Source organism: Danio rerio, chromosome 8 (assembly GCF_052040795.2).
Source record: "Danio rerio strain M-AB ecotype USA chromosome 8, GRCz13ab, whole genome shotgun sequence".
In the NCBI taxonomy this organism is placed as follows: Eukaryota; Metazoa; Chordata; class Actinopteri; order Cypriniformes; family Danionidae; genus Danio; species Danio rerio.
Window position 1 is genome coordinate 53,628,129 of NC_141028.1, and position 24,261 is coordinate 53,652,389.

At 38.3% G+C, this 24,261-nt stretch overlaps 1 protein-coding gene across 5 annotated transcripts in view; it reads right to left on the reverse strand.

Moving 5' to 3' along the window:
- mtor (mechanistic target of rapamycin kinase) overlaps positions 1 to 24,261 on the reverse strand; it is a 236,007-nt gene that overhangs the window by 192,747 nt on the left and 18,999 nt on the right. For all 5 annotated transcript variants that reach the window (XR_015496851.1, XR_015496852.1, XR_015496853.1 and 2 more), the window contains 7 exon segments: positions 22,501 to 22,629; positions 18,617 to 18,861; positions 16,094 to 16,309; positions 14,044 to 14,249; positions 11,009 to 11,131; positions 7,899 to 7,982; positions 5,192 to 5,284 (listed from right to left, as the gene is read on the reverse strand). Coding sequence is in view for 1 of the 5 variants with exons in the window: in NM_001077211.3 (NP_001070679.3) it covers positions 5,192 to 5,284; positions 7,899 to 7,982; positions 11,009 to 11,131; positions 14,044 to 14,249; positions 16,094 to 16,309; positions 18,617 to 18,861; positions 22,501 to 22,629 (1,096 nt within the window). In the remaining 4 variants the exon portion in view is untranslated.

Genomic DNA, 24,261 nt, shown 5'->3' on the forward strand with positions numbered 1-24,261 from the left:
TTTTGCTATTTTAAGAACGGAAAAATATGGTTTGCGCCCTGGCGCATGGTCTAAAAGTGTTAAGTTTAATGTGTTTTAAGCATAACGTGCATTAAACCAATTAGAGTCAAGAATCTCCTTTTCCCTTTAAAGGTTCAGGACACACTGGAGTACTTTTTTTTATATATTAACAGATTTGTGTGTGTTGAGCATCAGTTAAGACAATGTTAGCACCTGTCAGCTGTAATTGTGGGGAAAACTGGATAATTTGTAGCCGTTCTGTCCTTAAAATAGCAAAACTGGATTTGGTCACACTCTTAATGCTTTTGACCCATGCGCTTTGTACTTTGAGCAAAGATAGTTAAAAAGAGCCCCTAATCTCAATAAACTTGTCTCTATGAATTTACCTGCACTTTGGCAACTAAACTACCTTTTCATTAAGACACTTACAGGACAGGAATCTTTATTGGTATTGGTAAAACTATTTTAAATGTATTTTAAAAAAATGCATTTAATAAAAAACCAAAAAAAAAGAGTATTTTTGAATAATTAAGAAAATTATTCAATTATTCTTCACTGTGCATGTATGCGAGTTTAAATCTACTTAACATGAGTACTACAGTTTTTAATTAACCAGACAAAATGAGTGCAATTTGTAACTGTTTTATAGATTAAAAAGCCTTTTAAGATTGACCTAAAGAGTCAAATAAAGCTCCAGACATGGCCCAAAGCAGGTAAAGTATTTAGTTACATGAGCTTCTGTGAACCCTGGGCAACCTAAAACTAATCTAAATCATCCAAACTCTATAACACTCCTGATTGCTAAAGCAGAATCTGGCAACGTCACACCAAGAATGAAAGCTTTGTGCAAAAGTTGTGTAAATGTTGAGGACATCTGACCGCACCTCATAACTACTGTAAAAGCTTTCAGGCTCGAAGCATGCTCTCTCGCCTGCCTCCAAATATGACTGAAATACGTCAGAATGTTTCCATTGTTGTTATGGGGAAGGGAAAAGTGCACTTCATTACCACTAATGCTGTGCAACAGACAAAAACCAAACTGTTTCACAGAAGGGAGAAAATAAAAGTGTGTAAAAATAGAAATATTGTGACCTTAAGAAGCTTTAGAGAACATATTTAGGACAAGAGAAGCTTTTAGTTTAAAGGTATAGTGAAAAATCTAAATTGCCTTATCGTTTATTCTCCCTCATGTGGTTTTAAACCTTTATATGTTTGTTTCTTCTGTTGAATATAAAAAAGATACTCTGTAGAGCGCTGATCGTAAAACCTAGGGTTGTCGCGATACCATTAATTAATCTTACGATACTATACCAGCTGAAGTATCACGATACAAGTAGTTTTGCAATACTGTAATTCATAACTCAAATTATAAAGGAAATTGTCAGAAATACTATATTTTATATGTTATAATAAGACTACTTGAATTCAATTCATGATTGCCTTAAGACCAAAAAGTATTATTTTTGGTAGTAGTAGTAGTATTATTTGCACCTCACTTCACCTAAAATTTATTCATTCGTTTTTGTTTAATTGTAGATAACACGTCACCGATTTTAATCCCGACCCAAAAATCATTTTAAACCCGGAAGATGAAATTAGCTGACAAAAGCTCAAAACTATCCAGTTTTCCCCACAATTAAAGCTGACAGGTGCTACTGTTGTCTTAACTGATGCTCAATACACACAAATCTGTCAAAATTTCAAAAAAAAAAAAAGTACTCAAAGGTTTCTAGAACCTTTAACGCCCCATTCACACGGGGCTTCAGCGTCAACGCTTGACTGAAGGCATGTCTGAAGTTGGGGCTGAAGCGATCATCATAGAAGCGTCAGCCAATGAAATTCAGTCAGCAATAGGCCACTGTCTAGCTGGTGTATTTGCATACAGCGATCTGATTGGCTGACGCTTCCATCGGCACTTGAAAAGTTGAGCTAGTCCCAACTTCTGCAGCGAGCAATGCCTTTGAAGCGGCGCTGACAGATTCACAATGCAGTTCGGCAACGCCTGACGTCACCCATTCAAAGTGAATGGGAAGCGTTGACGCTGACGCCCCGTGTGAATGGGGCGTAAGATTCCTTTCTATTCTTCTAGACTTCAACAACCCCAAATCAGAAAAAGTTGAGACAGTATGAAAAACGCAAATAAAAAAAGTAAGTAGGGATTTCTAAATTTACTTTGACTGGTATTTCATTGCAGACAAAACACCAAACATTACTTAAAGTGTTCCTCGTCATTTTCATTGTTTTGTTTTCATTCTTTGTTAATTTCAATTCTTGATCACAATTTAAAAAATGGTTGTAATTATGTTTTGTTACAAAAGCAGCATCCAAGAAAGGTCTAGTCCTTTAGGAGCAAAGATGGGCTGAGAATCGCCAGTTGACCAACAAATATGTGAGAAAACTATTGAAATGTCTAAAAACAATGTTCCTCAAAGAAAGATAGGGAGATTTTTGGATATTTAATCTTCAGCAGCATATAATATCATTAAAAGATTCAAGAAATCTGGAAGAATTTCAGTGCGCAAGTATGAGCTGAACAACTGTGAACTCTGATCCCTGCATCAAGAATCCTCATTCATCTATAAGCGAATCACCACATGGGCTCAGGACTTCTTTGAAAAAACTTTGCCAATTACCACAATAAGTATTTACATCAACAATTGCCAGTGAAAACTGTACTGCGCCAAAAAGAAGCCTTATGTTAACAGTGTCCATAAGCGCCGTCGACTTCTCTGGGCTCGGAGACATCTGGGATGGACCATCACACAGTGGAAACATGTACTGTGGTCAGGTGAATCAGTATTTCAGGTATTTTCTAGGGAGAAATAGACGATGTGTGCTCCGGACCAAAGAAGAAAAGGATCATCCAGATTGTTACCAGCAACAAGTTCAAAAGCCAGCGTATGTCATGTTTTTTTTTTCCTTCACTTTCATTTCATTACTCAACTTCATTGGGGAAGTTTTTTTTTCCTCGCGGCTGTTGCCACTGGCTTACATAGTTCGGGACTTGTAGAGCTGCACATCGACAGCTCACTCTTCAGTGTTTGGACTCTCAGCAGTGAATATTAAAACACATTGAACTGGACTGAGCTTATCTAAACTGAACTGAAAACTGAACTACACTGTTTTAATTCATTATAATTTTCTATGTGAAGCTGCTTTGACACAATCTACATTGTAATTGCACTATACAAATAAAAGTGAATTGAATTTATCTGAATTGAATTGAATAGAATGGGGTTGTGTCAGTTGCCTTGGCACTTCGATGATGGCACCATTAATGCTGAAAAGTACAGAGATTTTGGAGCACAATATGCCGCCTTCTTGTCCAGGGACGCTAAGGGTGTCACGATCCTCCAAATCCTCGATTCGATTACATTTTCGATTCTAAAGGCACGATTGGATTTGATTTTCGATTATGAATAATTAATTAATTAATGACCTATTAATTATTTGTAGCCTAACATTTAAACTACCTGACTTGCATGGTCTTTCTTTCACCCATAAACAAATCATACAGTAAATGAATAAAGGCAAGATACACACATAATTACCACCTGTCAATCACTTTTTTCTGCGGGACTCGTAAATAGGCAGTGATCTGTGTCCTTATAATGGCGTCGGTAAAAAAAGACGCACAACCAACAGGAACCAGCCAACAGTATCTGAGGTGTTCGCTAAAATGACTAAGTACAAGTGAGTGAAAGATTGAAGCAGTCCTCTGACTGCCTGGACCTGCTGTCTCGAGCGCATGGCTGTGAGTGCGTCTATGTGGTCACGTGATGTCCATTTTCAGAGGTAGAGAGGAAGGAGGGCTGCTCAGAAATGCTACACGCCACTGTGGATGTCAAATCGTTGTCGTTCTAAAATGCCATTTAAAAACAAAGACAGTGTAAACAGGGCCTGAGTGTGTACTTTTCGCTAGCGGATTTGCAACGGGGGCGGGCGGAGGATCGCGATGCCGGTGTTGTCTATCGGACGAACCGTACGTAATACGTACATAGCAGAGCTTCCAAAACTGTTTTTTTTTTTTTTGTCGACAACACGAACGTTGTCAACATAACTCACTGGAAATCCAAAATGTTTACACACCGGCGACTTGAAAGAGAAGAGGGTTTAAGTTCTGTCGACGGGTCTCCTGCTTCTGCAGTTTAACAAGCACTTCAACAAGCCTGTTTTTTTCCCGCTTGACAAGCCAAGCTGACGTGACATGGGGGCGTGGCAGCATTGGCGATTCTATTTTTTGATTCGATAATCAAAAATGAGCATAAATTTCGATCGATTTCGATTAAAAATCGAAATCATGACACCCCTAAGGGACGCCCATGCATATTTCAACAAGACAATGCAAAACCCACAATTATAAAGTCCTGGCTGTGGAGGAAGAGGACACGAGTACTTGACTGGCCTGTCTGCAGTCCCGACCTGTCTCTAATAGAGAATGTGTGGTGCATTTTAAAGCTCAAAACGTGACAACAAAGACCCCATACTGTTGCCCACCTTAAGTCTTGTTTGCAGGAAAAATGGGACACAATTACACCTGAAACACTTCATCTCTTGGTGTCTTCAGTCCTTAAACATCTTTTAAGTGTTGTGAAATAGAATGGCAACATTATAAAGTGGTAAATTACTCTTCCAACTTTTTTTGATATGTGTTGCAAGAACCAAAATTGGAATAAGAGTTTATCCTGAAAAAAAGATTAAAAAAACAATCTTGAGGAACAAATTAAATAATGTGTGTTGTTTTGTCTGCACTGAAATACAAGTCAAAATAAAATTAGAAATCACTACTTTCTTTTTGTATTTGCGTTTTCCATATTTTCTCTACATTTTCTGATTTGGGGTTGTAGCTTTTTAAATAAGTTTTAAGTGAGAATGTTTTGTGAAAACATGCCCAGGTTTTCGAAGAAGGTGTTGATATATAAATCCGAGTCATATGTTATTGGTTTAGCTAAACCATGATTCACTTTTTCATGAGTCATTTTTGCAGTTTCAATAAATGGTCAATAAACTGGAAAAGAGAAAGCAAAAACGCTTGACATTAAACAGTCATCATGGCAAAAAGTCAAAATATAAACGTTTTTTGTTCAAAAAACAAAACCTACAAAAAACTATTTGCTGGAAGAGTTTGGTCCAGTCCCGCCAAGGTTAATGACACAGCCAAATGGAAAGTTTTACATGGGAATGAACAAACCTGTCTCTTGGCTAATGAAGATGAGTCCTGCAGCATGTCCATAATGATTGGGAACAGCTCATCCATCCATTTCCTCATCTCCAGTCCACTCACCTGGAACATATTAAAGAGATAGACACACTTAAAAGCATTTCAACTAAATGAGCTTTCAGGCTCGACAGGCTATTTTCTTTAAGTGTAATGTAAAACACAAGTGAAAAGGTGGCTCTAGCCCATTGTTTAATAGCCACAGCTGCAGTCACATCCAATGTCAGGATTTTTCTTGCTATTGTTCAGCACAGAGAAGAAAACGACCCTGGAATATTTCAAACTAAATCAAGGAATGAACTGATGTTATGTAATTTTCAACAAAATCCAGCCGAAACAAAGTTTGCATTGGGCAGTGTTGGGTAAGTTACTTCAAAAATGGAGTTACTTACTAAATACTAATTACATCATCATTTTATTATTCATTCATTTTAATTCGGCTTAGTCCCTTTATTCATCATGGGTCGCCACAGCGGAATGAACCAGCAGCATATTTTTTACACGGTGCAGTACTGTGAAGCATCCATTCACACTCATTCACACACATTCTCTACGGCCAATTTAGTTTATTTAATTCACCTATAGCACATGTCTTTTTACTGTGGGGGAAACCAGGGCACCTGAAGGAAACCCACGCAAACACAGAGAGAACATGCAAACTCCACACAGAAATGCCAACTGACCCAGCTGGGACTCAAATCAGTGACCTTCTTGCTGTGAGGCGACAGTACTAATCACAAAGCCACCATTATTGTATTATTTAAAATGTATTCATATTTATAAAAAATAAAATTGTCTCATTTAGTAACGAATTACTTCTTAAAACCCCTTTAACCCCTTAACTGGATAGAAAGTGTGTGAATATTCTGCTGATTTTTAAAGACGCATCTTTATCTTTCACTTTTAAACAAAACATTTTTTTTTTTTTAAGATCAACATTGATTTAAACAGAATGGTTGTAATTAATTACAATATGCATAACTTGAGTATATTAAAAATAACTGTATAGGGCTCAACAATAAGGACCCAATAAGCCCGGGGCCAGCATGAGAGATGCTCGAGACAGTAGACAGGATCGTTACTGGCACGATTAGGCCAATTCTGCCTTGTCACTAAAATTTAATTTGTCTGCGACTATTTGTCAATTGCGTGCAAATACAGTCTTAGAATTGAGAAATGATTCTCGTAATTTAATCTCGTTTTGAGAAACCATCTGATTCAGATGCTTCCTGGACGCCTACCTAAAGAGGTGTTCCAGGCATGTCCCACCGGGAGGAGATCTTAGCTGGAGGGACTATGGTCGTACTCACACTAGGTACAGTTGCCTCGAACCGGGCCAAAGCACACTTGTCCCTCCTCCCGTCTCCCCCGATGGCCCGCGCTCACACCACAAACGGGCTTCGGCACGCTTACGTCATCGCTGCTGCGCTGTTCAGTGAGAAGCGCTCTCTCACTCAGCAGCACAGTGGAGATTTCTCTAGTTATATCGTTTCAGTCGTTTGATATGCCGTCAAATATTTCGCCAAACAGTCCTTAGGGATGCGGAGACACACAGTCAGATATTTCGCCGAACAGATCCGCCACTTTTGGCACTCATAAACAATCATAAAGCTCTCGTGCTGCAGGGATGAGGAGGTCTGCTGAAGGCGCACAGCTGTCGTGCAGTGAGGGGTTTGCGTCTTTAATAAACTACGGCAGTTTGTGTTCACTGAACAGTAAGAATTATTAATAAATCCATATGAAACAGTGCCTTAAAAGTCACGTCTCGCTTTCAGTTTTGGGCGCGTTTTGCACTCACACACAAGCGTACCGCGCCAAAGCCCAAGTGAACCGTGCTCAGGCACACCTCTTCCAACCGGGCCAGGGCAGGCCAAGTGAACCGTGCTTGAGCCCGATTCAGCGCACTCACACTTCTCAAACGATCCAGGAAACGGGCCTGGGCACGGTACAGATAGCATAGTGTGAGTAGGCCCTATGTCTCTCGTCTGGCCTGGGAACGCCTTGGGATCCCCCCGGAGAAGCTGGAGGAAGTGTCTAGGGAGAGGGAAGTCTTGCATTTGGGATGCGGGGACACGCAGTCAAATATTTCGCAGAACAGATCCGCCACTTTTGACGCTCATAAACAATCATAAAGTCCTCGTGCTGCAGGAATGAGGAGGTTTGCTGAAGGTGCAGCTGTCGTGCAGAGAGGGGGTTTGCGTCTTTAATAAACTACGGCAGTTTGCGTTCACTGAACAGTAAGAATGATTAATAAATCCATATGAAACTGTCCCGTAAACCTCCTCCCACCGGGCCAGGGCCGGCCAAGGGAACCTTGAGCCCGATTCAGAGCACTCACACTTCTGAAACGATCCGGGCAACAGGCCTGGGCACGGTTCGGAAAGCATAGCGTGAGTAGGCCCTAACACTGCTGCCCCCACTACCCGGCCCCGAAAAAGCAGTTAAAAGTGAATTAAATGCAAGCAGTGTGACACCTTTACAACCCAGCTTATTGCAGCATGGTGGTGTTGTAGTGTTCTAAAAACAGCATACCGCCACTCAACCTTTTCGAAAATCTTTTTGCCCTCAATCAACAAACGAAAAAGAACTTACTTTGAAGTACACCAGGGATTTTACAGCTTTTCATTTGAAAAGTACTAAAGATGAGGTAAAAAGATTAGGCTAGAAAATGATCTGTTACCTGGGCAAGTTCTCCAATAGTAGCTAAAACACAGATGACAACTCCAGGGTTTGGATCGGGATCTTTCAGCTTTAAAATGAGGGCCTGTGTGAAGAACAAAAATGGCAGGAAGAGTGCATTTAGTCACACTTTAGGAACATAAAATCTACCTCCAGAAAAAAACATGTAAACTCATCTTAACAATTATAATCAACTTTTGACAATTGTCAAAAATTGGGTTGAGTTAAAATTATTGATTTTATTTTGACAATTCATTTTTTAATATCAAGTCAAGATTATGTTCCATGAAGACATTTTGTAACTTCCTTACTACAGGGTTTCTGCAGGTTTCTTCAAGTCAAATTTAAGACTTTTTAAGACCATTTTAAGACCATTATGAATAAAATTTTAGACTTACAGGGCTAAACACTAAGGATTTTTCTAAGGGTCTGGTTTCTGGCTTCTGTTAATAGTTTGTGCATTAATGGAAGATAATGTAAAGGGATGTGTTGCTTTAGTTTTCTTTTGCTGATTAGGGAATTTCGTTTGCAGAATTTGCTGTAAAAATGTCTAACAGCTGTTCTGAATTGTTTCTCTTTGCAGTAAACTTAATAGTTAGAATAAGTTCTGAGATGAATTATTGGTGATTGGGTGTTGACCCGATTGGCTAGCTTTACTTGGATATAGAAAAATTAAGACCTGTTTTAAATGATTTAAGACCTTCAGCACAATATTTAGTGAATTTAATACTTTTCAAGACCCCATGGACACCCTGTACCACAAATATGTAAAAAAAAAAAATTGTAACATACATGTCTAAAAACTGAATTTTGACAACTTTAAAGACAGACAGACAGACAGACACACACACACACACACACACACACACACACACACACACACACACACACACACACACACACACACACACACACACACACACACACACACACACACACAGTGGTGTAAAGTAACATTTCAACTACTCAAATTACTGTAATTGAGTAGTTTGTCTCAGGAATTGTAATTTAGAAAGTAGTTTTTTAAACGTGTACATTTACTTTCCCTTCACTACAATTTTAGTCCCGTATGACTACTTTTACTCCACTACTTTCCAGCTGTCACAACTTTATTTTTTCTTGATTAGAAGAAAAAACAATGATTCCTGTCCAATCAAATCACATCATAATGAACTACCTCAAGACATGGGTGATTTATAATTGCAGCAAACTGTTTGGAAGCATTAAAAGTGTCTAATAAAGAGTCCAAAATCTTTACACGCATCGACTGTTTAGATGCACTGATGAGAAGATGGCGGATGTTTACTGCATGATATCCGAAATGGCCTTAAACACCCAGCAGGCACATGACGTCAACATGGTGTCAGATTGACGTTGTACTACAGCTTTGTGGGATGTTGCATTTTGTTAAGAAATAAAGTCAGGACGACATCAGAACCCAACGTCAGGCCGGCATCAATGTCCAATGACCAGCCTAAAATCAACCAAATATCAACGTCTAATGATGTTGCAGCTTGACGTTGTGTGGATGTTACCACTTTGACGTCTATGAGACTTTGGATTTTGGTTGCCATACCTAACAAGTAAATGTCAGTATTTGACGTCAATATGATGTTGGTTTAAGATGTTGGCTCGACGTTGGATTTTAGTCACTTTCTAACACAATCTAAAATCAACCAAATATCAATGTCATTTGACATCGTTATTGGACGTCAGATTAATGTTGTCCTTAGACGATGGTTAGACATCGAATTTTGGTCACCTGACATCACAACCTAAATCTAACCTAATATTTGCGTCTTATGACATTGTGTGCCTGCTGGGCAGTACCTCGATAGTGCTACAGAATGTTACGTTTACACACAACCACAAATGACATGTAAATGCATCAGCTTTTCACAGCGTAATACTCACTTGCTCTTGAGTACTTTTAAAAGGGGCTACGTTTTACTCATACTTTGAGTAATATTTAATTTACTTGTAATATTTACTCAACTTGCATTACATTATAGGGCAAGTAAGGGTACTTTTACTTGAGTATGATTTTTCAGTACTTTTTCCACCACTGATATGTTGAACTCTCAGAATCCAGATTTCGAATAAATGTATCTCTGCCAAATATTGTCCCATCTCAACAAACCATACATCAATGGTAAGCATACACATTCAGCTTTCATGTGATGTATACATCTCCATTTACAAAAAAAATGACACAATATGATTGGTTTTGTGGTCCAGGATCACATTCAATTGTTTACATTTTTTTATTTCTTAATTGAGTCCGCAACCACTTTACAAAATATCATTGAATTATCCTACATTATAAGCAAATTTTAATGAAATGTATCACTTTTCTAAATAATTCAGGCATATACAGTTGAAGTCAGAATTATTAGCAACCTTGTTTATTTTTCCCCAATTTCTGTTTAATTGAGAGCAGATTTTGTCAACACATTTCTAAACATAATAGTTTTAATAACTCACTTCTGATAACTGATTTATTTTATCTTTGCCATGATGACAGTAAATAATATTTGACTAGATATTTTTCAAGACACTTCTATACAGCTTAAAGTGTCATTTAAAGGCTTAACTTGGTTAAATAGGTTAACTAGTCAGGTTAGGGTAATTAGGCAAGTTATTGTATAATGATGGTTTGTTCTGTAGACTATCGAAAAAATATATAGCTTAAAGGGGCTAATAATTTTGACCTTAAAATGGTTTATAAAAAATTAAAAACTGCTTTTATTCTAGCCGAAATAAAACAAATAAGACTTTCTCTAGAAGAAAAAATATTATCAGACATACTGTGAAAATTTCCTTGCTCTGGTAAACATTATTTGGGAAATATTTAAAAAAAGAAGAAAAAAAATCCAAGCGGGGGCTAATAATTCTGACTTCAACTGTATATATGTTTAATCAAAATAATTTAAAAAGATAATAAAATATTGCTTACAGTGTACTTCAAGAATATAAATATTGACTTTATAAATGCTGTGTATTAAATCTTAAAAGCCATAACATTAGAAAAGAAACTTTCTACAGACATATACAACACATTTCACAACTACCCCCAAAACATGCATAGAAAACAAAAGGACACATCTGTACCTTGAGAATGGGCTCCATGTATGGGCGAATAAGTCTGGGAGCATTGGAAACTAAGTGACCCAGCATGCGGGCACTCTGCTCTTTGTTTCGGCCCACACCGCTATGTTCCAGCTCAGTCAGAATCTGTACGGAGTTTGAAGAATTACACTTTAGTTTGATGCTCCCTTGCAATTACATCTCTACAACCACAACTAAATCCAACCTATAGCCAGCAGAATGTCTGTTGGAGGACTGTCCATATAAAATGTAAATGCTGTCACCATTTACTCACCCTTAACTTATTCTAAACCAGCTTGAGTTTTTTTTCCATTTAACATAAACAAAGATATTTCACAAAATGTTGGAAAAACGATAACCATTGACATCCATAGTTGGAAAAATAAATACTATGGAAGTCAATGGTTACCGGTTTCCAACATTCTTCAAAATGTCTTCTTTTGTGTTACTTCAAAGATTGTTGGAAACCAGTAATCATTCAGCCATTGTTGGAAAAACAAATTCTATGCAAGTCAATGGTAACCGGTTTGAAACTATTCTTCAAAATATCTTTTTTTGTTTTATTTTGAAGAATGTTGGAAACCGGTAATTATTCATCTATAGTTAGAAAAACAAATACTACGCAAGTCAATAGTTACCGGTTTTCAACATTCTTCGAAATATCTTCTTTTGTGCTATTTTAAAGAACGCTGAAAGCTAGTAATTATTCATCCATAGTTGAAAAAAACAAATACTATGCAAGTCAATGGTAGCCGGTTTCGAACCATTCTTCACAATATCTTCTTTTGTGATATTACAAAGAATGTTGGAAAGCAGTGATCGTTCATCCATAGTTGGCAAAACAAATACAATGCAAGTAAATGGTTACCGCTTTTAAACTATTCTTCAAAATATCTTCTTTTGTGTTATTTCAAAAAATGTTAGAAACACGGTAATCATTGACATCCATAGTTGGAAAAACAAATACTATCCAAATCAATGGTTACCGGTTTCGAAACATTCTTTAAAATATCTTCTTTTGTATTATTTTGATGACTAATGAGATTTATAGTTGAAAAAAATACTAATGAAAGTCAATGATTACCGGTTTCCAAAATTCTTCAAAATATCTTCTTTTGGGTAAAACAGAAGAAGAAAAATAACTCACACTGGTTGGAAACAAATGAAAGGTGGGTAAATGATGACAGACCTTGTATTTTTTGGGGTGAACTATCCCTTTAAGTTTTGTTGTGTTAGACAGTATATAGTTACTCTTATTGATGTTCTAATAAGATGTTCTACAGAAATAAGTAAGCAACAGCAGCACAATAAATGTCTGAATAAGATGTTAGTCAAAACAGTATAAGTTGATATGGCTGGGAAAACAAAGTCAGAGCAGGCTGACTAAAGCGGTGGTAAAAGAAAACTGCTGATATTTCAGCAGGAAAAACATTTATTGACTGCCATCTGTTGGTAGATGACCTAAAGTAAAATCTTACAGCTACTCTTATTAATTGTGAATGCAGAGGACAGTAAGACGTTTACTGCAACATACTACTTATATACAAAATATATTACTGTGTGAATTACTGTACTTCACAGTATTACCTGACCTTATATTTCTAGAGTGTTGAAAAAAATAAAGGTAATTTAAAAAAATATATAAAAATGAAAGGGATAGTTAGCCTAGAAATCAAAACTCTGTCATGTTTTATCAAACCTTCACAAGCTTCCATCTTCTTTCAAACAAAACAAAAGGAAGAAACTACTAAAGGTTAAGAAACAACGAGTAAACTCTAAAGATTTTAATTTCTGTGCGAACTATCCCTTTAAAAGCAGAAGTGATTTTTGATAACACGTAATTGAATGTATTAGTTGAGTACACTGGCAACTGAAGAAACAAAAGTTATTTACACTTTAATTTACATAAAATCATTAAGCGGACGCTTAAATTCAAATTAGGATAAAATCAGCTTTTAATCAACAGACAGCAGTAATATACATGTTAGATTAGCAGTTATTTTATTTTTAGGAAAGAGTCTGGTGCATTTAGAGATGAAAGAGAAAAGAGTGTGCCAAGCCCACTCACCTGTGTGAAGCATTGCACAGTTTTTACAAAAATATGGTGTTTACAGCCTGGTCCAAAAAACTAATTTGGTTCATATAGCTAATATTACCCTTAGGTTATATTAAGTCTGCATAATTAAGAGAGTGGCCACTTGAGTGACAGCTAGGTCTCGTTCTATAGACATTTAATAAAGGCTTAGACCCTTTATTAAACCAGGGTCGCCACAGAGGAATGAACCGCCAACCTATCCAGCACATGTTTTACGCAGCATATGCTCTTCCAGCTGCAACCCATCTCTGGAAAACATCCATACACTCTTATTCACACTCATACACTACGATCAATTTAGCCTACCCAATTCATCTATACCGCAGGTGTCAAACTCAGTTCCAAAAGGGCCGCATCTCTGCACAGTTTAGTTCCAACCCTAATTAAACACACCTGATCAAACTAATTGAGTCCTTCAGGCTTGTTTGAAACCTACAGGTAAGTGTGTTGGAGCAGGGTTGGAACTAAACTGTGCAGGGCTTCGGCCCTCCAGGAATTGAGTTTGACACCCCTGATCTATACCATATGTCTTTGGACTGTGGGGGAAACCGGAGCACCCGGAGTAAACTAACACGAACGCAGAGAGAATATGCAAACTCCACACAGAAACGCAAACTGATCCAGCCGAGGCTCGAACCAGCGACCTTCTTGCTATGAGGCGACAACACTACCTACTGCGCCACCGCGTCACCCACAATGACTTTTATTTATTTATTTTTTTATAGATGTGGAGTGATTATAAGAAAGTGTCTTGTGCAAATGTGCAAAACTAGTGCCGAGATGAAAGAGTGTTTTCTACAGGTGGTTTGTCAAGCCCACTCACCTGTGTGATATTTTATTCTGGCACTATGCTATTTAACAGATCCTCTTAATATATAATATATAAGAGTATGTATATCATGATAGGATGTACATTTAAAAAAATGCTAACAAACATGAGTACCTGAATGAGCATCTTGCGCAGGAAGGGCATGACAAAGGCAGGGTTCATACTGCTGAGTCGACCGATGGTGCAGATGGCCAGTTCGCGGATCTCAAACACTTCATCATTCAGCGCCACAAACAGAGCCTGGAGGTTCTCTGCTTGTGCCAGGTGGGCATCAAAGCGTTCGTCCAGGGAGGCCAGCACACAGTATCGAATATCAGGGTCTGTCATGAGGCCAAAGAAACAGTGCATGTATGAGATAAACTCTCATAGAACGTGATATTCAACCATTTCTCTTTAACAAGATGAAAACCTGGCTGATGAATGGATGGTTCACGTTAAACTGAAAGTTCTGTCATCATTTATTTATCGTGGAGGATGTTCCAAACCTGTTTGACATTCTTCCTTCTGTTAAACAAAAAAATTTAAACCTGTAACCATTGACTTCCATTTGTTTTTCCTACTATATATGTGAATGGTTACCAATCTGTATTCAATCAGTCTAGGTCGGTACCCTCAGCAGTAAGTACATGGAGCACTTTTAAACAAATGTTATTTTAAGGAAAAAAAACTAAACCATTACGATAAATAATTATGATAAAATTACCTTTTTAAATAAAAAATAAGTTTTATGATGGATTGTTGGTAATTGTATTGGTTTCGGCCAGATTGGGTCGCAATAAATTAACAAAGGAAAAATAAGACCTGTTTAAAAAGATTTAAAACCTACAACACAATATTTCAGTAAATTTAAGCCTTTTTAAGGTCTATAAAGACTTTTTAAGACCCCGCAGAAACCCTGGGGAGAGTGTGTGTGTGTGTGTGTGTGTGTGTCAAACATTTTGGTGAATTACATTTGTTTGGGTCAGTTATAAATTTGAAAAGCCCTACAGCAAGAAGGTGGCTGGTTTGAGTCCCAGCTGGGTCAGCTGGCATTTCTGTGTGGAGTTTGCGTGTTTTCCCTGTGTTCGCATGGTAAAGTAAAATGGGTTAAAACTATAATTATCTTTAAGCTGTCCAAATGTTTTTATACTCATCAAGCTGCTGACCGGAAGTTCGGAACATCCTCCTTACACATATATGCAAAGCAGAATGGGTAATTTTGCATTCAAAGAAAAAAGTCTAAAAGAGAAAGTTAGTCACAGAGCTTAATAGCTATTTAATAAAGTTTAAAGTTTATTAGTTCAAACTTTTCAGACGTTTTTAAAATAAAAAAAACTTTTTTTTCACTGTGTGTTTGCCTATTATACTTGAAATCATTCAGAAAAATGTCAAACAAATTTATGTTTATTGGCCAATATATCAGATTTTAGCCTGAGTTATCAGTATCGGTCAAAAATTTCACATTTCATTCATTCATTTTCCTTCAGCTTAGTCCCGTATTTATCAGGGGTTACCACAGCGGAATGTACCGCCAACTATTCCAGCACATCTTATACGCAGCGGATGCCCTTCCAGCCACAACCCAGTAATGGAAAACACCCATACACTCTCACATTCACACACTACGGACAATTGAGTTGATCCAATTCACCTATAGCGCAAGTCTTTGGACTGTGGGGGAAACCAAAGCACACGAAGCAAACCCACACTAACACGGGGAGAATATGCAACGTCCACACAAAAATGTCAACTGGCCTGGCCAGGACTCGAACCGGAGACCTTCTTGCTGTGAGGCGACAGTGCTACCCACTGAGCCACCGTTCCACAAATATATTGCCACAAATCAATTTCAAAATTTCAATATTTTTAAAACATGTCAAAAATCAAAAAGATTTCATAAAAACATTACTTAAATTTTACAATTCACACATCTAAATATTACTGTTTATTGGTCAATTTATTTCCCAAGGATGGGTTGCGGCTGGAAAGCATCCGCTGCGTAAAAACTTGCTGGATAAGTTGGCGGTTCATTCCGCTGTGGCGACCCCGGATTAATAAAGGGACTAAGCCGACAAGAAAATGAATGAATGAATGGTAAATTTACTAATAGATTCATTTACAGATTTATTGATGTTCTCTCTTCACCGTCCCTATAATCACGCATTTAAACAATTGTGTCTCTCACCTGGGTCAGTGATGCCAACCACAAGTAGCTTGCTGAGAACGTCAGCCACTACCTGCACAGCGGTCTGACTGACCACGTGTCCATGTCCGCTGAGCAGGTGGATGGAGGGGGTAAGCAGACGTGAGCAGGTGCGCGCCGCCTCCATGCGGATCTCCTTGTGCTCGCTGTTCAGAAAGTGGTCCGCACAGTGACGCACAAACTGGGTCAGGGAGTGGCCTAAAAATCAACCAAACATCATCACACTTATTTAAAGGTGCTGTATATACATTTTTGATTCATCTAAAGCATAAAAATACCATAATATGTTTGCATATTTTTTAAAAGAACATGCTAACATTTCTTTTTTTTTTTGGCCTTTTTGCCTTTATTAGATAGAACAGTATTTAGACAGGAAGCAAAGTGGGAGAGAAAGGGGGGTAGGGTAGGGAAATGTCCTCAAGCCGGGATTCGATCTCGGAATGCCCTGACGTGCTACTGCACCGTATGTCGACGCGCAAACCACTAGGCTATTGCGCCGACAAGAGCATGCTAATGTTTATCTAAAAAAAAAGCCAGTTAAAGTCAGTTATTCTCCTTGAAAAATGTGCTTTCCATATAAGAATGCCTGTCATTGTTACCCAATTAAATTTTCGCACTCTGGCTTGCATTGGTGGAAAAAATCTCATTTCCTTTCAGTTGCCTCAATGTATGCATTACATATTAAAACTCTTTAACATTGTTCAAAGTACATGCTGAATGGCTGATATTATGTTGGTTTGCATTGAGTCACAGTTTTAACTTTAATCTTTAAACTATATGCCTGCTAGTTTCAAGATCTGAGGTAAACTATATGCTGATGTTTTCAGTGTGCCAATAAATGTTAAGTATAAAGATATTTAAATTCGCATTGGTAGCATTTAACACTAAAGAAAGCAAATGATCAGTATCGGATGTGATCATATAATGCAATACCAAGCTTAACCACTAGTCTAACTCGTACACACCGCACATTTAAATAATTTGTTCACCTAAAAAAAAAGTTCTGTTATTAAAGGCGCATTAGCTGATTGTCTTCAGAAGCATTTTTGATGTGCTGATTGAAAGTCTCTTCACAGTCTAATAGTAATGATTAAAGTAAATGATCTAAATGTGTTTATATGTATTTTTTTATTCTGGGTAAGGCATAAAACTAAAAAATGTTCATCCAATTAAATAAAGTCGGACCGACATCTCTCATAATTCCGATAAGTAACTCAAACTGTCAGTCAACAAATGCAGATTTGGGCTTTTGTGCATCTCTGGCCACGCATATCCGCCATTAAGGCTGATTTATACTTCTGCGTCAAATGCCGGCGTATGCTACAGCTCTGACGCATAGCCCTTCGACGTGGCCGTTGGCGTCGCCGACGTGCACCTCTCAAAAAAAGTAACTACACGTCGCAACGACGCGTAGCGCAAGCTCTGTGATTGGTCGGCTTGGTAACGCTGACGAGTCTGGGCGGGACAGAGAGCCGCGTAAATGGTGCGAGCCTGATGGAGCGATTGTTTACAAGTGTGGAGTCCCGTGAAGGAGCTCTGGATGGAAAGTTTTGTTTTGTGTGTACCTCTTAGTTAGAGTTGTTGCACGTCCGCCGGTTCCTGCCTCAAAATGAGCGAGTTTGTGCCACTTGTACATTCCGGAAGTGTTTAGGAAAAGCAAAACACCAGCGAAGAAACTCGACACAGAGGAACATTAACACCTCACTGCCAACTAGCGTTTCGGAAGTGTTAATGCAGACTAACAGAGACAGTGCGCAGAAGTATAAATGCACAGCTACGCGCGTTGCATGCGCTGTGGGTAACGCCGATCACTTGACGCAGAAGTATAAACCAGGCTTTGAGGAACCACGAAGTTCGCGCTAAACGACTACTGACCACTGTTTTGAAGCAGACTACAGTACAGTTGGCCGTCCCTCCATCTGTGCACACAGAGACTAACTTTAATCTACCTCTAAGCTTCAAATATGGCAAAGTTTGAGTCTATGTTCTGTGTCTCGTGCCATTTGAATCACATCCAGAATAATTAGCTTAAATCTGAGGTGCACGCCTAGATGAGCGACACGTGCACGCGAGACTGTCAGTTGCGGCGAAATCAAATGCTGAATTCAAACTTTTTAAACTCCTGAATCAGTATTGGAGTTACTTTTGCACGCTGGAGGAAGGACGACACCACACCATGGCTGAAGTATTTCTGTTAGAGAGGTAATGTTCTGTTTTTAAAACTGTATCAGTCACACAGAGCTGATGTAGAGTGAATTGTGTTATGAATGGGTTCTATGCAAAGACGTGTTGTTCAGCCACTGAAATATTCCCGGTGGACGATTCACTGGTGTGAAAGCACCCTAAAATATCTTTAAAATATCTTAATTTCTGTTCTGAACATAAACAAAGATCTGGAACAAAACGACAGAATTCAAATTTTTGGGTGAACTGGTCCTTTAATTCATAAACAAACTGATAAGAAAATGCTATTTATTTTAAAGGTCATCACCTAAGTCATCTTACCTTCAAATTCAAAGCTGCCGAGAGTTCTCAGTGCCAGAGTTATGCTGCCCACGTCGCTAGCCTCAGGGATATTGGTCAGGCTGGGCGATGATAGCTGATACGCCAGGCCCTTGGGCATACCCGGGTGACGAAGAGGCTTGTGCATGAGCACAAGTGAAAGCATCTTTAGCAGACCATCCTGAATGTCCTTCTTCAGCTGTGGGATCTGCCTGCTCAGGTCGTAAAGCACTGCAGTCAAAGCAGGGCTGAAGAGAAGAGAGTTGGCAAGAGAAATAATGTTTAAAGGGGTGGTTCAATGCTATGCCATGCATACAGGATTATTTGAAGTGTTGAAGAGACTCTTGTGTGTGATAAAATTTATTTGGACAAAACACTTTTCGGGATTGTTTTTTTTCCCAAAATCTTACTTCTGGGTGGTTACAAATTTCACAATGTTTTTTTTTAATTTGATTCTTACGGAGACCCGGAAGGGACGTGATGGTGGGGGGAAAAAAATAGGTGCAAGAAAAAAAAATTGGTGGAAGAAAAAAATACCTGGGTGGGAGGAAAAATCGTTATCTTGCAAAACTGTTTCTCCTAAAACACTTTCTGTTTACTTCATTCATGTAAACCCTCCCGTTTTTGCTGAAATTCTCCCGTATTTTACCATTCTGTCCTTCTACCATCCCATCATTGAGTATTTTCCCATATTTCTGATATATTTTTATTCTTGAAAGCACGTTGAAATTAATATTAAAATGTCTGCATCACTTTCATTACATTAAAGCTGTGTGTCGATCATCACCTTTCATATGCAACCTCTGAACCAGTGAATGCATGTATAAGCACTGACTGACAGATGCGCTCTGTACAATAAATTGATTCAAGATCAGCTTCTGTACACCCTATTTACAGAGGAGCAGAAGTGCAGGACACTTTCGGATTAGGGTGTATGCTTAAACAGACAAATACACTGAATAATACGTAAACATGTCCATCCTGCATGTTTTATTTTAACAGCTACTTTCCTCTTAATTGAGCACAAACAGTTAAAGTATGCTTTCGTTATATATCAGTGCGTTCGTAAAGTGACACCTCATCAAGCAAAACAAAATGAGAGATTTATTTGCTGCTCTTCACTTGTTTGATGACAGAGGTGTCACTTTAAATGGCGTTTACAGAAGCTGATCTGGGATCAGTTTATCATACAGAGCGCGTCCATCAGTCAGCGCTTATACATGCCTTCACTGATTCAGAGGTTGCATATGAGAGGCGCTGATCGACGCACAGCTTAAATGGAAAGATAGTGAATGCAGACATTTTAATATTGTTTTCAACATGCTTTCAAGATTAAAATAAGAGAAAAATATGGGAAAACACCTGATAATAGAATATAATGGTAAAATACGGAACAATTCCAGCAAAAACGGGAGGGTTGTCATGTATGAAGTGAAATGTTTGTCATACAACAGTTTTGCGAGGGAACGCAAGACATGTTTGCGTTCTCTCACAAAACATATTTGCGAGATAACGCAAAACATATTTGTGAGGGAACGCAAAAACTTTCAAAAATATGTTTACCTATCACTTGTTTTTTTTTTCCCCCACCCATTTTTTTCTTCCACCATTACGACCCTTCCGGGTCTCCGTAGATAATAGCTTTAATGTAACTAAGGCACTGTTTACACTATAACGTTTTCGTTTTAAAATACGTTTTGCTTTCAGTTGATTGGAGAATGAAAAAGACCCGACTGACGTAGCGCGCCTTTTCTGCTCAGACTTGACTTTTGTTTCAACTGCAACCATACAGAGCGCAATAACAAAACCGCGAGGTGCGCAGAGCGAATAAACAGCACGCAAAACACTCACAGCTGTTAGTAAATCATTTAAAAAAAAGTGCCGTTCAACGCAATATCGTTTTCGGTGTGATCGGATACTTTGACTCATCAGAAAACATCAAATAGTGCCATTCAAACTAGAGGTGTGAACCTATACTGGGGGCTGTTCCAGAAAGCAGGTTATGTGACATACCCGGGTAAGTTTGAGAGTAAGTAGGTGGATAACCTCAGCTTTGGTTCCAAAATCGGAGGTAACTTCTGGGTACTGTATGTTAAGTAGCCATAGCAACTTACTCTCTGAAGATAAATGTTCAGAGAGTAAATTGCTATGTTCCAGAGTGAGTAGTAAGTTGCTGTTCCATTTGTTTGTCTGTTTCAGAGAGCTTACTCAGCATTGCATGCTCTTTTGATGAGAATATTTGTGGATGTGGACACACAGATACAAGTTTTTTCATTTTGAGAGGGTTATAAGTGCATAGCTTTTTTTTTTCATAACATTTTTTCGGCGATCTACTGAAAATGCCTTTAGGTATGTGCCGTGCACGCGCATTAACCTGCGGTTATCTTCAGGAGGTTGATTTAACTAACTCTTATCACCTGTTTTGGAACCAACATACTCGCGGTAAGCAGGTTTTGGGTAAAAAAGAAAAAGACAGCTGTGAAACATAACCAGCTTTGTCTTTTTGTAGGAAACACACTTTAGATCTTTTTAGGGTAAGAGGTTTTTGAGTTATTGCCGTCTATCACTGAATGTGTCAGGAATATCGACAACAAAACCAACTTAACCGTACTCATTTCTAGCGCCCCCCTGGATGTACAGCACCCTTGGCATTTGCCTATACTGCCTTTGCCACGTGCCGGCCCTGAGTTGGCTCCTGGAGTGTTGTAAATACCCGCACTCACCTTCCTTTGCGACAGAGCGCATTTGAGGTAAATGACGTCAGTACATAATAATCGGTAATGATTATTACTGAATCGATACCGAATTGTCCGCGTCTGCATCGCGGTGCACAGAAGAAACAATTAATTTTGACACCCCTAATTCAAACCATATTGTGAAACTGTATTCATATTGCAATATTTTTCACAGGAAAAATCAAATTTTTCCAATATTGTGCAGCCGTATCACATTCCCTTTAAATCTTTTGGCATGTAAAAAGCCTCAAAGTTTGTGCACAATTCACTAAATTTATGTTGACATTTTTTTTTACTTGACTTGTCTGAATGAGTTGTGAATAGTGTTTAGTACTGAATTATTGCATTTTAAGCAATGACTGCCTTATCAGGGTTAAACACTAAGGATTTTTTCTACTGGGCCGATCGGGCCAGTGGTTCAGATTTTAACTTGCCCTGCCAAAATTTTCACTGGCCCCATCCAAAAAAAAAAAATAAAAAAATAAATTTAAAAAATGGAAGTTAATAGCTATTTTTAGCCGCATATTTTAAGTAATGTGTCAAAAATAAAATCTGTGATTCTACAATTTCAATACTTTGAAATTGTTATAAAAGTGTCATGCAAACAAAAACAGCAAAGGAAAATGTGGTGGTATTTTATTGCGGTTCGAAATTATTTAACAATTGGTGGCTGACTTGTCAAACTGACGGCAAACTGTGCAAAACATGACTTTATTTTTTTTATTGTGTTGTTCACACATAAATGTCTGCTTGCAAGACATTAGAAACAGACATTTTCTTTTAGCCTTATAATTTGATGTTGCCGTTTCTTCGCTGTATTGGTTGTTACCAAGTTACGGAAAAAGATTGCATGCTCAAAACATCAAATCTGAGAAGAGGTACTGAAAAGCAATATGGTGTTTACGACATCACAAAGAAGGTAGTGTTTAAAGACTTAAAAGCACAAACTTAAAATGCATGCAATTGACAAATAGTCACAGACTAATTAAATGTTAGAGACAAGGCAGCACTGTCCCAATCGGGCCAGTAATGATCCTGTCTACTGTCCCAAGCGGCTATCACGCTGGCCCTGTGCCACCAGGCAGTCCTTATCGTGGAGCCCTGCATATATAACTGAGAATAAGAGACTAAATCCAAGCAGTTGTACAGTACCTGAGACCAACAGCTAGCATGGGCTCCAGAAGTTCTTTGACGTCCTGTTGGATGCTAGGCCCCATAGCTCTGGACAGCATACTTATGCAAGTAAATACAGTAGCATCCACCTGCATGGTCTTCTGCCTCCTAATAGGTTGTAACACAAACCACGAAGGGACAAAATGAGAAGTAAATCAGAGATTACATTCTTAAAAGAAGTGTAACGATACACATATTCCTACTGAACTATTTGGTACAAGGCTTTCTGTTTGGTACACATCAAAACCCGAATCATTTGCCATGGTTATTTGGAAGATAAATAGGTGTCAAATAAGTGTACAGTGAAGTGAAATATAATGTTTTCTTTGCCACTGTGTTCAACATGGCAATTTGCCTCTTCCACCCTCATAGAAAAACACACTACTCCAGCGGGGATATGCAAAACAAGCTTGCTGCCACTGCAGGTAATATTATCACAACAAGCAGAGGAGCGCTATCCAAATCAATGTGGACGTGGAGTATAAAGTTCTTCTTTTAAAAAATATATTTTCACTGCATTTGTTTATGTTACGTCCCAGGACGTATTTGTTTCTGTTTTGTATTTTCTTTCTTTCTTTCTCTGCTACACCCTAATAGGTGATGATTAACGTCACCTGCTGCCACTAATGAACCATTCAGTGATTGGAGGATGAGTAAAGTCGTGGGCATTTAAGCAGCTTGTCTCCAATGGAACAGTGGCTGCGTCCGAAACCGCCTACTACTCAGTAGGTACTGTATTTGAATTTAAACGTACTACTCGGCCGTTAGAAAAGTACGTTTTATACAGTATGAATGTGAAAGTATGAATGGAATTCGGACGTACTACATCCGCCATTTTGTCATGGTCACGCGACCTACCTGCGTAATTTGCGTCGCTTCATTCCCATTCATGAATTTGCTCGCGGGGCATCATGGAATAGCGCAGCGTGCATGAGATGCGCACTCCAGAATTTCGCCGGAAGTAGTAAGTCATCCGGGTACTTTTCGCATACTGATTTTCGAATTCTATGTATTCGGACATACTACTCGGCTCGCATACTGATTTTGGCGTACTATATAGTATGGAATTATGCGGTTTCGGACGCAGCCAGTGTGTTTTGTGTGTGTGTGGAGGCTCTTTTGTGAGACTTTAAAAATTATTCTTTGTTTATTCCTTTAAGCATTATTTGTTGATTAGGAACTTTAATTTGTTTAAGTTCTGTTGATGCTGTTGACTATCTGATACAGCCTTTGTCTCAACCTCTTTTTGATTGTAAGTTAATTTATGTTTTCAATACTACTTTGTAAACCACTCTTTACTCTTTGTTAATCAGGGATTGGGTTAGTATAGAGGGGGTGCCATTTTCCTTTTTGTAACAGTTTTCTCCTGTTTATGTTAGTAAGAGAGTGAGGGTATTTTTGATGTATTTTTCTTTTCTTTTCTTTTATAGATTATTTAGTTCTTCCCTTTCTCTCAGTTAGAGAATTTTTGTTTGTTGTTTTGGCTTGAACCCCCTCTTGAAGTTTTTTTGGAACCCTTCCTTAATCCTTTAATAAATATTTTGTTAATCTTCATTCAGGTTGCATATTTCTTTTGTTTGGTCCTTTATAAGGTTGCTCATAGGACCTCAATGCTAAAACACACACACAAAACCCGTGTCCCCTTAGACAGAGTTGAGGGGAACGTAACAGTTTATAACTACAATAAAATATATTTATTTTTTTAAGGAGCTACATATGCCCCGATATGTATATAAATGC